Source organism: Sarcophilus harrisii, chromosome 1 (genome assembly GCF_902635505.1).
Source record: "Sarcophilus harrisii chromosome 1, mSarHar1.11, whole genome shotgun sequence".
Classification (NCBI taxonomy): domain Eukaryota; kingdom Metazoa; phylum Chordata; class Mammalia; order Dasyuromorphia; family Dasyuridae; genus Sarcophilus; species Sarcophilus harrisii.
The window spans coordinates 86,623,818-86,638,619 of record NC_045426.1 but is presented as its reverse complement, the minus strand read 5'-3'; the positions used below and the strand labels follow the sequence as shown (position 1 = coordinate 86,638,619).

General features: G+C 36.4%; 1 protein-coding gene across 1 annotated transcript in view; it reads right to left on the bottom strand.

The window, feature by feature from the left end:
• Positions 1–14,802, bottom strand: part of VIPR1 (vasoactive intestinal peptide receptor 1) — a 76,858-nt gene that overhangs the window by 18,001 nt on the left and 44,055 nt on the right. The window contains exon 3 of the mRNA XM_012543488.3: positions 8,560–8,673. Coding sequence (XP_012398942.1) covers positions 8,560–8,673 — 114 coding nt within the window. The remainder of the gene's footprint in view (positions 1–8,559; positions 8,674–14,802) is intronic.

The window sequence follows — 14,802 nt, the reverse complement described above, 5'->3', positions numbered from 1 at the left end:
CAAAACTACTGGAGATAACTCTGGATGCAGTGGGAGACCTTGACTTTTTAAAGCTAAGATCTTTAACAAGTCTCAGTTTGACTGTGATTAAGGCTAGGTAAGAAATGAGGCAGAGAATGGCCTCTTTTAGTTAAATTTTTTTTTTCAATCTGCAATGGGAAGACCCTCAAGATTTCTAGTCCAAACAGAAGCAATTGCTGTTTACATTGACTCTGAATCAATCAACACCCAAGCAATGACCAAAATGAGGGTTGGTCTGGGACCTATTGTTGGTCAAACAATGTGAACCAGAATGATTTGGGTTTAAGGCATGGTCCTTAAGAAAGAAATATTGCCCAGGAACCCCAAGATATCTTGCAAATCCCAAGATTTTTTGACATGTTTCAGGAATTGAAATTTATAATTCTTTAGACAGCAACATTTTCCACTTTACCATATTCTCTTCCATTTCTTGCTTACCCATGAATTTAAGGGAGGACCAAAAAATTCATTCATACGTAAAAATAAATGCAGTGCTAATCAATCAAAAAAAACATCACTGAAAATGAAGAACCGAAAATACTAGTAGAGTCCCAAATCTCATCAGATTGTCTAAGGGATGCACAGCACAAAAAAAGTGAAAAACTCATAATTAATTAAAATCTTTCTATTCCTCTTTCTTTTTCTCAGTCAATTTACATTTATTACTAGTTTTGTTGAAGTCTAACCCTAGACTTAATTTAAAAATTTTTAAATATTTTATTTTTTCAGATACATGCAAAGAGAGTTTTCAACATTCACCTTTGCAAAATCTTGTATTCCAAAATTTTCTCCTTCTTCTCTCCCCTCCACAAGGCAACAAATAAATTCCTTAGGCTTAATTAAACCTTGCAGGCCCTTGAGATTATGGGATCATAGATTGAATGGGACTAAAAGACATTTCTGCCCAGCGCATAGTAGGTACTTTAGAAATGTTTGCTGACTGATAGCTTGTTAATAGAATCAGTGAGTTGCTTAAACTCATGCAAGGACTAAGTAGTAAAGCAAGGATTTGAATTCAGGGTCACACCATTCTGCCTCAGCTCCCTTTCTACCATTTGATCCAACTATCCTGGAGTATAACTTCCTCAGTTTTTCCATCTGCAAAATAGAGAGAATGATGCTTTACAAAGCTGAAACATTCAATCAACTTACAGAGAAATGGGAGTTATTATGTTTATTGTCTAGGGGACTTTTGCACTGGATTCCAGGATTTTCACTGTTCTCTATCCTCTAGGTTTCTATAATCTGTGGACACTAAAATCAAGCTCCTAGGCTTGGAGCAGGGGTATGCCAGTCTCTGAAAAATGGCACATTTTACATTTAATTCGCATTTTTAGCATTTCCTCCATTATTCTCAAGTCTAGATAAATCAACAGAACAATAGATCTAGTCCTGATTGGTAGATCTGCTGATTTTTGATATATCAATGCTCACACTCAAGATTTAATAATAATAAGGGTTGAACTGACCTAACACATGGTACCTTTGGCTCTGAAGGTCACCACACATTATCCATAATTAACTTTCTTCCTCTTGAAGCTGCCAGCACAATTAAATGCCCATGTCTGGTATCTGTTCCCTCTTGGTCTTCTAACCTTGGTCTCCAGAAGATCTAGAACTAGGTAATATTTCTTAACTTGAGGCACATGAACTTTTTGTTCTCTTTTCAAATATATTTTGATATCTCTATTTTCATAAAATTGGTTTCCTTTGTAATAAGTATTTTATTTTGTGCATTTAAAAAGCAGATAAAAGTAAATGCCTTGTCCCAGATGGGGATCTCTAAGCATTCTTAGCTGCTACTTATGGGGCTATAATCCTAGACCTTTCTTGACCCCCATAATCCATAAGGCTGTTCTCTAAGGTAGAGTAGACAGAGTTTTGGGTTAGGAGTTGGAACACTCCTAGTTTAAGTCTTTAATTAGAGGACATTGTGTTTCTCACTGTGACACTGGGCCAAGAACTTCCCTTCTGTAAATGTGCCACATTTCTTTTGGGATGAAAGGACTTTGTCAAACCTAGACCATCAAGAGAGGCAATTATACGCCACTGGATGAAAGACTGGCCTTAGAGGCAAAATAAACTTGGGTTGAAGTCTTATCCCAGACAAGTACTCATTGTGTGACTATGGGAAAGTTACTTAACCTTGCAGTGTCCTGGACAACTCCTTCTAAGAGTATAAACTAAATAGGTATTGTCTTTTCTGTATTTGAGGAGGGAATCTCCACACTGGGATAGAATCGTGGCTCCCAACCAAATCCTCCACCCCCCCCCCCGAAAAAAAAAAAAACAAACAACCAAACCAAAACACAACCATAAAATTGGAATGATTATAAAATGAGATAAAAGCTATATAACACAAAAATCACAAACCTCTGCTCACTTAATTAAGTCTTCCTGGAATGCCCAGTCTCCTCCTCTCTCCCATTTATGTTGAATCCAATCTTTTCAAGCTCAGCTCAAAAGTGGTCTCTTCCAGAAAGTCTTCTTGATGCCTTCCCAGGCCACACTGAGCTCTTCCTTTTCTGAATTTCCTTGACTCCTTAATCTCTTTTATGTCACTTTATACATTCTATCTTATATTATAATTATCTGTTATATGTGTTTTGTCTCTCATGTTAGACTTTTCGAGGAGGGAAAGTGCTGTTTTATTAATCCTTATCTTCTCTTGAGTGCCCTGCACATAGTAGATAGTCACAAAACATTTGCTGAATAAGCCTTTTGTAAAATACTTTAAGAGAATATAAAGCACTTTCCTAAAATCACTCTCTGTGAAAAAGATAGTCTTCATATAAGATACTTTGCAAACTTTAGAATGCTACATAAATTTTAGCTATTGTTAACAGAATTATTTTTTTTCTTCATTTCTCTATCCATTTTACAAATGGAGAAACTAAGGCACAGAGACAAAAGGTAACCTGCCTGTGGTCACAGAATTAAGAAGCATCTATGTATTTTGGGACCATAAAGCTATAGAAATATGTTTTTATCATTATGACTCTCAGTAAAATAGGTTAGACTTCCTGAAGCCTTACAGACAAGCCTTTTTAGTTCTTATATTTTAAGTGGAAAGGCAAGCTGGCATCCTAGAGTCAGGATCAAAGTATTCCCAGACTCCAAAAAACATCTTCCTCGGAAACACTTTGGACTTGGACGTCAGTTCAATTATTAATTGTAGACCTTCTCTCTCTAGCTTCAACACTGGATTCTCTGCTAGTCCCTTTGCTTTTCCCCCAATTCAAGCTGACCTTGACACCCATCATAAGGGTTTCTCACAATGGAGAAGGCAGGATCTTCACAGTGTTCCTTCTCCCCACCCACTCCCATAGGGTCCCTGCCTGTGGCCTAGGGGAACTATTCCTTTTCCTCAGATTTAAGAACTCCCTTGGCCTCTAGATACCACAGGAATCCTGTAAATGCTTTAACAACCAGTTCTGATGGGGTGGGGGAACATGGAGAAGAGAGGAGAATATACTTATAACACATTTTAAATTCAATTTGTATTATTAACATATTCTCCATCACTTTGTAAATCATGTAAAGTGTAAAAATCAATAAAACAATAAATCAAGTCCTGATTTATAGTATTTGCTGATTTCCAAGGTGTAAATTACACTGAAAATTTAAGAATGATCTCTAGAGCAGGTATGAGTTGGCTCTAGCATCATTGGCTAAAAGGTAACTAAAAGTCATCTAAGCCAAACTCAGCAGAAATTGAATTCCAAGTAGAGATAATGACATATAAAGTCAAACACCTCATAACTAGGTGCTCAGAAATTAGATTATTAGAAATTAATCAGAGAAATAGAATCAGAGTCCTTATTCCCCTCCCCCCCTTCCTTCTTTCTGCTCCAAACCACTTTTGGAACCTGAGTCCTAATCTTACGATTTATCACATGGCTGTAATCAATCTCTTCTGGATTAGTTGTAAGAAGGGCAGCTTGATGTGAAACTCAAAGGAAAACAGAGTCATTGAATGGTGAATCTTTGAGGGTTGTATGGTGATAGTTTTAAAATGTATTGTTATCTGTGCATTATTGCATTTTCATTTATTTGTTAAATATCTCCCAATTTAATTTCAATCTGATTGGATAACATCTTTCCTCATGGCTGAGTTTTTGATATCTCTGGTTTAATAGATAAATCCAGGAAGACAAGTTCTATTCTCAAGGAACGTGTGTGTGTGTGTGTGTGTGTGTGTGTGTGTGTGTGTGTGTGTGTGAAGGAGAGAGATAGACAGTGAAAGGCAGAAAAAAGAGACAGAGAGAGACACAGAGAGAAAGAGGGATGAGAGAAACAGAGAGAGAGAAAGAAAGAGGAAGAGAGCGAGAGAGAAAGACAGAGAGAGAGAGACAGAGACAGAGAGAGACAGAGGGAAAATGAATCAGAGACAAAGACAGAGACTAGCAGGGAAAGGAGACACAGACAGAGAGATATGTCATTTTTTTTCCATTTAAATTGTTGTAGTTACTGTGCATATTGTTTTCTTGACTCTGCTTACTTCACACTGTATCAGTTCATATTGATCTTTCCATGCTTCTCTGTATTCATCACATACATCATTTCTTACAGCCCAGTAATATGCCATTATGTTTATGTACCACAATTTGTTTGCCATTCCCCAGATGATGGGCATTTGCTTTGGTTCCCATTCTTAGTTATCACAAAAGTGTTGCTCTTTAAACATTTTGGAGAATATGGGGATTTTTTTTCTTAAGCAGGAGGGAGAAGTAGATATTTGAGAGGTCAGAAGTCCAGAGCTTTTGTTCTTGTTCTGCCATTACTTCTTTTTATTTTTTTATTTTTAAAGCTTTTTAATTTTCAAAATATATGCATGGATAATTTTTCAACATTGGCCCTTGCATAGCCTTGTCTTTCAGATCTTCCCTTCCTTCCCCCAACTCTCTTCCCTAGATGGCAAGCAATCCAATATATGTTATACATGTTAAAATATATATTAAATCCAATATGTGTTAGCATATTTATACAATTCTCTTTCTGCACAAGAAAAATCAGACCAAAAAGGAAAGTAAATGAGTAAGAAAACAAAATGCAAATGAACAACAACAAAAAGAGTAAGAATGTTATGTTGTGATCCACACTCAGTTCCCACAGTCCTCTCTCTGGGTGTAGATGGCTCTCTTTGTCACAAGATCATTGGAACTGTTATCAATCATCTCATTGTTGGAATGATCATCATTTAATATTGATGTTGCCATGATCTCCTGGTTTTGCTCATTTCACTCAGCATCAGTTCATGTAAGTCTCTCCAGGCCTTTCTGAAATCATCCTGCTGGTCATTTCTTACAGAACAATAATATTCCATTACATTCATATACCATAATTTATTCAGCCATTTTCCAACTCAGATGAGCATCCACTCAGTTTCTAGTTCTTTGTCACTACAAAGAGACCTGCCACAAACATTTTTGCACATGTGGGTCCCTTTCCCTTCTTTAATATCTCTTTGGGATATAGGCCTGATAGAAACACTGCTGGATCTAAGGATATGCACAGTTTGATAACTTTTTAAATATAGTTCCTTCTGCTGTTACTTCACTAAATGCCTTCACTTCCCCTTTCGGATCTGAAATTTTCCTTAGAAAAATGAGAAAATCCAGCTAAACTGAAGAATTCTCAACCTTTGTGTGTGTGGGTTATGGACCTCCTTGATAGTCTGATGAAATTTATAGACTTCTCAGAATAATATGTTTAAATACATAAAGTAATATACATGTAATTACAAGGGAAACCAATTATATTAAAAGACAATTATCAAAATACTTAAAAAGCAAGTTTGGAGGCCTCAGGTTAAGAAATCCTGGGCTTCAAAGGTGCTCTCCAGCTCTAACATTCTATGTTTTAAAGTCCTGAGTAGTCTTTCTAATACACAGATCTGCCCATGGTGCTCAAAAACTTTCATTGGCTCTCTAGGTACATGAAATTAAAGACTCATTCTAGAGTCTCTACAATTTCCAGCAAATCTTTACATCCTTGTGTCATTTCATTCTCTTTTAAGTATTCTATATTTCAACCAAATTGCATTACTAGTCATTCCTTAATCTTGTGTAGCCCTCTGCTCCCTCTGTGCATTTGTCCAAATTGCTATTCATGCTTATGTGTCTCATATTTGCTTTTTAAAATCTTTGTCTTTTTTCCCCCATTGCCAAGATCAGGTGCTGTTCTTCCTTCCATGATCTGATCAGCCCAAAATGATATCTACTTCTAATTTTTCTGCTTTGCTTTATCTTCTTTTCTGTGTATTACATTCTAGTTTGTATTATCGTTAATTTGTCTACATATCCTATGTTTTCTGTTAAATTGTAAGTTATCAGAAGGCAGTTGTGATTTTTCATCTTTGTATTTCTAATGCCAAACAAAATCTGTGCACATAGTAGGCATTTAATAAATATTTTTTGAATTGTCTGATGTGCATTAGCATATCCTAAATATTGTTCCCATCCAGCACTGACACTCCTATCAAGAAGAACATATTCCTCCAATTTTGTATTTTCCCAAGGATTGCAGCATAGCATCATGCTAGAATGCCCTGGCTAAGCATTTGTGATGCTTTCTAGGAATAAGTTTGCAAGACTGATCCTTCAAAAGGTGATGAATATTAGGACATCAAACCGGAAGGACCTTCGAGAAAGAAAGTCCGGCTCCATCACTTTATAGATGAAGAAGAATAAGAGGGAAAAAAATGTCCTCAAGATCATGCAGGGAGTTAATGGCAGAGCCGAGTGCAAAGTGCAGAACTTTAAGCCTAACGCCTATAATTCTGTAGCTACTATCAAGTGGATAATGAAGCTTAGATTATGGTTTTGTGGAATATACAGGTAGGCTTTTCAAAGATCATCTGAACATCAGGATAAATCATATGACTGAAATTGATTTTACTTTTTTTAAACAAAAACAAATTCTACTAAATTAAATAAATTATAGTCTGTTCTAGACATTTTTATTAAACATCTTCTTTGATAATATTCTGTACTGGGCACAGGGAATAAAGAGCCGAAAAATGGCATCGTCTCTGCCCTCAATGATTCCACAATCTTTAAGAGGTGGGTAATAAGCATATAAAATTAATAAATTGTAACAATTATCAATTATAAACAGATGCTATGCAATTCATAATTAGATTTAAAGAAGGCACAATATGATATCACTGTTACTAAACTTCCATTGTTATGCAATCACTGTATAATCTAATCTTTTCTAGTTCTATTTTCAAATCTGAATCAATCATTTTGCTTTTCCTATAATGTCCATTTCAGCTCTGTCCTAACTTGTTCCTTCAGAATCTAGTTCTATTCTTCCTCTATTTTCTCCAGTCTATGAGGTTCCTAAGGGTTGAGTCTCAGGTTGCTCTCTCTCCTTCTCCCCTTTATAGACTGTGAGATCCCCAACGACAGGGTACATCTCCACCTCTCCTTTTTGTCGACTTGATCCTCTGTCCTCTCTCTTCTCAGATGAAGAGCTCTCTAAAGTGGAACCCAATTCTGTCTCTCTTCTTACCCACCTCTTCCCTTTCTCCTTGGTTCCCCACACCCCACTGCAGACTCCTTGAGGGCAAGATCTATGTCTGCTATTTCTCTTTTTCTCTCACCAAATTCCTCTTTTATTTTTTTCCTCTGTACCCCACCAGACTGCAAGCATCCTGAGTTCAGAGACCCTCAAGAAATAGTCTACTTCAATTATCTTTTCTACCCTTTAGCTGATTACATCACATCACAAGGCTGGATACACAGGAATCTGCATCAAAAAAGTCCTGATGTCAGGTTAATTGAGAGATCAGATTATAACATGTAATATCCCACAAGACACAAAATCTTTGCAGCAATCCTTTTTGTAGTGTCGAGGAATTGGAAACTGAGTGGATGCTCATCAGTTGGAGAATGGCTGAATATTATGGTATACAAATGTTATTGTTCCATAAGAAACAAGAAGCAGGATGATTTCAGAGAGACTTGGAGAGACCTACATGAACTGATGCTAAGCGAAGTGAGTAGAACCAAAAGAACATTGTACACAGCAACAAGATGATTATACAATGAACAATTCTAATGAACGTGATTCAGTGAGATGATTCAGGCCAGTTCCAATGGTCTTTTGATAGAGAGAACTATCTGTACCCAGAGAGACGATTATAGGAGCTGAGATGGATCACAACATAGTATTTTCACCATTTTTGTTGTTGTTTGCTTGCTTTTTTCTTTTTCATTTTTCCCTTTTTGATCTAATTTTTCTTGTGCAGCATGACAAATGTGGAAATATGTATAGAAGAATTGCACATTTAATATATATTGGATTACTTGCCATCTAGGGGAGGGGAGGGGGGAAGGAAGGGAAACAAATTTGGAATACAAAGTTTTGCAAGGGTGAATGTTGAAAACTATCTATGCATGTGTTTTGAAAATAAAAAGGTTTATAAAAATTTTTAAAAAAGAATTGGAGAAGACAGTTCCGCAGACTGACCACTAAATTTCCAGGCCCTTGCCCACCCTTAGAGCAGATTCTTTATCTGAAGTCACTTACCATGAAATGAACTCTTGAAAAAGAGTTCAAGGACCTTGGGGCAAGGTATAATGACCAACTGGCCCAAGGCAGCTGGTGGCCAACATGTGATATTGTCCCACATCGCCTGACAGCCTAAAAGGGAGAGAAAAGAGAGGAAACATTAGCCATGTTGCTGACCACTCTTGGCCTTGCAGGACCTGCTGGAGAGGGCCCCAGGGGACAAATTTCAGCTTTGTTGTTTATCACTTGTAAAGCTTTTTCCTATATCCTCTCTAGGAAATTGCTTTTTCTTTTCTGTAAGACAAGAGGATGTGGGACAAGGACTAATCTTGATTTGTAGTCCAGTGATTTCTGGGGTTCCCTGAGACCTTTTCAGGGCATCTGTAAAGTCAGATCTATTTTAATAATAATAATAATTTCTAATATATAATATAACTAATATAATACAATAATATAATGTTTTCTAATATAATAATATATCAATAGATAGAATGTATATAAACTAAAGCTCTTTGAGTCCTCAATAATTTCTTTTTTTTTTTAATTTTATTTTTTTTAATTTTTTTATTTAATAGCCTTTTATTTACAGGATATATGCATGGGTAACTTTACAGCATTAACAATTGCCAAACCTCTTGTTCCAATTTTTCACCTCTTACCCCCCCACCCCCTCCCCCAGATGGCAGGATGACCAGTAGATGTTAAATATATTAAAATATAAATTAGATACACAATAAGTATACATGACCAAAACGTTATTTTGCTGTACAAAAAGAATCAGACTCTGAAATATTGTACAATTAGCTTGTGAAGGAAATCAAAAATGCAGGTGTGCATAAATATAGGGATTGGGAATTCAATGTAATGGTTTTTAGTCATCTCCCAGAGTTCTTTTTCTGGGTATAGCTAGTTCAGTTCATTACTGCTCCATTAGAAATGATTTGGTTGATCTCGTTGCTGAGGATGGCCTGGTCCATCAGAACTGGTCATCATATAGTATTGTTGTTGAAGTATATAATGATCTCCTGGTCCTGCTCATTTCACTCAGCATCAGTTCGTGTAAGTCTCTCCAGGCCTTTCTGAAATCATCCTGTTGGTCATTTCTTACAGAACAGTAATATTCCATAATTTTCATATACCACAATTTATTCAGCCATTCTCCAACTGATGGACATCCATTCAGTTTCCAGTTTCTAGCCACTACAAAAAGGGCTGCCACAAACATTCGTGCACATACAGGTCCCTTTCCCTTCTTTATAATCTCTTTGGGATATAATCCCAGTAGTAACACTGCTGGATCAAAGGGTATGCACAGTTTGATAACTTTTTGAGCATAGTTCCAAACTACTCTCCAAAATGGTTGGATTCGTTCACAACTCCACCAACAATGCATCAATGTCCCAGTTTTCCCACATCCCCTCCAACAATCAATCATTATTTTTTCCTGTCATCTTAGCCAATCTGACAGGTGTGTAGTGGTATCTTAGAGTTGTCTTAATTTGCATTTCTCTGATTAATAATGACTTGGAGCATCTTTTCATATGACTAGAAATAGTTTCAATTTCTTCATCTGAAAATTGTCTGTTCATATCCTTTGACCATTTTTCAATTGGAGAATGGCTTGATTTTTTATAAATTAGAGTTAATTCTCTATATATTTTTGGAAATGAGGCCTTTATCAGAACCTTTGACTGTAAAAATATTTTCCCAGTTTATTGCTTCCCTTCTAATCTTGTCAGCATTAGTTTTGTTTGTACAAAAACTTTTCAGTTTGGTATAACTCAATAATTTCTAAGTGTACACTGGGGTATAATGTATAAGTGTATAATGGGGAGCCAGAAAGGTTGAAAAATATAAGGTGATCTTTAAAATTCTTTCTTTTGAAATAAATGATCTTATGATTCCTCCCCACCCTTTTCTCACTCACTCTTCTCTGTCTTCTAACCTCTGACTTCTTCTGCTGCTCATATCCTCTCTATTATCCCAAAGTTTAATAACAACAGCTAATATAGAACTTTAAAATTTATATTATACTTTCCCACAACAGCTTATGGGGTTTATGGATTATTATCCTCTTTTTATAGAGGAAAGAGCTGGAGCCCAAATTCACTGCTAGTGAGCATCAAATCTGAGATCCAAATAATCAATATTATTGATAAATAATCAATCAGTAGTTATTAAGTGTCTACCATGTGCTAAGTGCTGGGGATCCAAAAAGAAGCAAGGGACCCACAATATAATGAGGGGTGATAACAAGCAAACATATGTACATACAAGCTATATACAGGACATATAAGACATAGTTTAAAAAGAGAAAACACTAAAGTAAGAGAGTTCAGGAAAGGTTTCTTATAGGAGAGGGAACTTTAGTTGTCACTTAAAGAAAGACAGGAAGGCAATAGGAAGAAATGAGAGAGAGACCATTCCAGGGATGGGGGACAGCCAAAGAAAATGCCCGGAGAATAAAGATGGAGTGTCTTGTTTGTGTAACAACCAAGAGGCCAGTATCACTGGATCAAAAAGTATGTGATGAAGAGTAAGGGGTAAGAAGACTAGAAAGAGAGGAGGGGGCTCGGTCATGAAGAGGTTTGATTTCCAAGCAGAAGATTTTTTTTTATTTGATCCTGGAGACAATAGAAAGTCAGTGGAATTTACTCAGTAGTGAGGTGACTCAGTCAGATCTGCCCTCAAGAAATCCTTTTGGTAGCTGAATGGAGGATGGATTGGAGTGGGGAGAGAAATGACTATGTGAAGTAATGAGGGTCTGCATTACAATAGTGGCAGTATTTTTCATTTCTTTTTCTGTATACCATCAGACTGTCAAATAATAAAGCAGAAGAAATAAGGAAAAGGCAGAGGGAAATCTGGAATGCTCTGGAAAGTCCTCACTGAGCTTAATTCTAGGATGAATTTAATGATTTGTCCATCAAGCTATGACTTCCTGTGTCCTGGGGCAAGGATTCTTAAATTTTTTCCACTCACGAACCCTTTTTAGCTATGAAATTTTTATGTGATCCTGGGTATATTGGCATATAAATTAGGTATACAAGTCAAACCTTTACTGACAATAAATCATAATTTTGTGAGCCCCACATTCAATTTTGAGACTCCCATATGGGTTGTGAACCACAGTAAAAGAAACTGGGTCCTAGAGTGTTTCAAATAGAACTTATATCACCATCAGGGATCTTTAGAGAAAGTAGGAAGGAAAAAGGAGAGGAGGGAAGAAGGGAGGAAAGGAGAGAAGGGGAGAGGGAGGGAACAATGGAAGGAAAGAAGGAAGGAGGAAAAAAGGGAAAGAGAGAGGGAAAAAAAGAAAAGAAACATTAGGTGCCCACTATGAGCCAGATACCATGCTAAGCACTTTACAAATATATCTTTTGATCCTCACAACAACCTGAGAAATAGATACTATCCCTTTTCTCATTTTACATTTGAGGAAATAGACAATCAGAACATTAGTCTACTTGCTCAGGGGAGCACAGCTGGTGAGTGTCTGAACCTGGATTTGAACTCAGCTCTTCTGGACTCTAGCCCAGTGCTTTATCCACTGAATCATCTAGCCACCAAGGAATCCATGTCCAACCCAACCCTTTACAGATAGAGAAACTGAGGCTTAGAGAGGGGAAGGGTATAGTCCAGCTAGTAAATGACTGAATTCAAACCCAGCTCTTTAAACTCTAATATTCTTTCCACTATTTCATAGGTGTCCTCCTGAACTCCATCCTATATATAGACACTAGACATAAACACAGCCTAATAGTTATACTAGGCAGTTAAGAACTAAAGAAAAAGGACATGTTTGCATTCCTATGGAGGATGAGGAAGGGTCACAGCATCTTTCTAGACTGAGAGGAAGACAATGTACTAATAATACATGAGAACTGGAAAAGCCATTTAAGGAAAATATCATTAATTTAGACCAAACTGGGTGTAACAGATTGTGAGAAAGTTGGAAGCCTTAGTTGGAAACCTTCTAGGGAATGGTGGGAATGTTGTAAGGAGTGAATGGAGTCCTGCTCAGATATAGTGAGACCAGATCAGAAGGGAGATCATCTAGTTCCCACCCATTTTATGAAAGAGAAAACAGGCCAGAGATCAGAAGGAAAAAGTGAAAGTCAATAGTAGAGCTTCCTCTGGGGTGGGATCCAAGTGTATTCTTTCTCTATCTTTCTGGGGTCCCAGCAATGGGCTATCACAAAAGGGACTTGATGACTTAAGATCCAGTCTCTCAGCAAGTGCCCTCTCCAAACAACATGAAACAGGAATGCTTATTTTCAGGGATACAGGGAAACTATGTTTGGATCAAAGACAATCCATTCTCCTGAGAAAGCATCTTTTCCCAGTCAATAAATTTGTGAATCAGGGCTTTTCTGAATATCCCTCCACCTCTCCTAAGTCTCATAATCTTGCTGGAACTCCACTGAAAATCTAGCTATGATTTTAGGAAAGACAATAAAAAAATTGTCCACCTCTGGGGAGACTCAAAGGCAAGCAATCTGAATGTCAACCCAGCTGGATTCTCTAGGGAACTTGATTTTCCTTCCTAGATTTCCTCTATCAGGAACAGGATGAGCCCTGGAGATTGGGGAGCTCAGTCTGAGGAAGACAAGATATCAAGGAAAGGAGAGAAGGGAATAAGTATTAAATGCCTGTGATGTGCCAAATAAATACTTTATCCCAGAAGCCCAAAGTTTGGTTATAACAGAGGTTCTTAAATCTCCTCAGGCATATGAGGATAGATTTCAGAGGAGTCTGTAAACTTGCATCTTTATTTCAATATAATTGATTCTTTTTGTAATCCTATAAATTTTATTTTATGCACTTCAAAATATTATTCTGAGATGGGATCCATGGACTGCAATTAGACTTCTGAAGAGATACAAGACACACAAAAAACTAAGAACTCCTATATTGAAGGATTAAGATTCACCTATGAAACAATAAGATAAAAGAATGAAGACAATGTCTAATTCAGAGTTGGAATTGAGATTGAGCCATAAGAGCTAGAAGACATCAGAGAAGAGGAAGAGATAGTGTGGATTTTGGTGATCAGGAAAGTCTTCCTCCAGAAAGAAGACCTTCCTCAGGCCTTGCAAAGAAGGGATACTGGAATACAGATATTATATTAACTCTGAGTTTTCTCTTCTTCCAATTAAACTTCCCCATTTCTTAAAGCATTTTTGTATGGCATGACTTTTAGGCCCTTCATCATTCTGGTCACTTCACTTTGGGAACTTTGCAAATTATCAACACTATTAACACTATAGCACTCAACACAAAACAACAACAAAAATAACAAAACCATTCCATTTGTATCCTCATAAAACCAAAACATAGAAGGACTTTTGCTTTTCTTGTTCTGGATATTATGTCTCTCTCAATATAGTTTAAGAGCAAACTAGTATTTTTGGCTTTCATATTACGTCATAGGCTTTTTTTCTTAATATTTAATTTTTTCTCCATTACATTTAAACAAAAAAATTTAATTCATTAAAAAAATTTAGTTTTGAATTCTCTCCCTTTCACTCTTCCCTCTCCTGTCATTGAGAAGGGAAGCAATTTCATATAGAATATATATATGCAGTAATGCGAAATGTCTCCATATTACCCATGTTATAAAAGAAAAAGCAGGTTGAAAAAACAATAATAAAGTTTTTAAAAAGTATGCTACAATTTGTATTCATATTTCATCAGTTATTTCTCTGGAAGTGGATAGCATTTTTCATCATAAATTCTTTGGAATTATCTAGGATTACTGTATTGCTGAGAATAGCTAAGTTGTTCATAGTTGATCATTGAATAATATTGCTTTTCTATGTACAATGTTCTCCTGGTTCTACTCATTTCACTTTTATGAATTCATGTGAATTTCCAAAGTTTTTCTGAAAGCATCCTGCCTATCATTTCTTTCAGCACAATAGTATTCCATCACAACCATAGATCACAATTTATTCAGTCATTTCCCAACTGAAAGGCATGCCCTCAATTTGGATTCTTTGCCACTAAAAAAAAGAGCTGCTACAAAATTTTTTGCATGTATATGTCCTTTCCCTTTTTTTTTAAATTTCTTTGGGATACAAATCTAGGAATGGTATCACTGGGTGATAAGATATGTATAATTTTATAGCCTTTTAGGCATAGTTCCAAATTGGTTCCCAGAATGATTGAATCAGTTCTTAATTTCACCAATAAGCCATTAGTATCCTTATTTTTCCACTTCTCCATATTTGTCATTTTCTTCTGTCATATTCACCAATC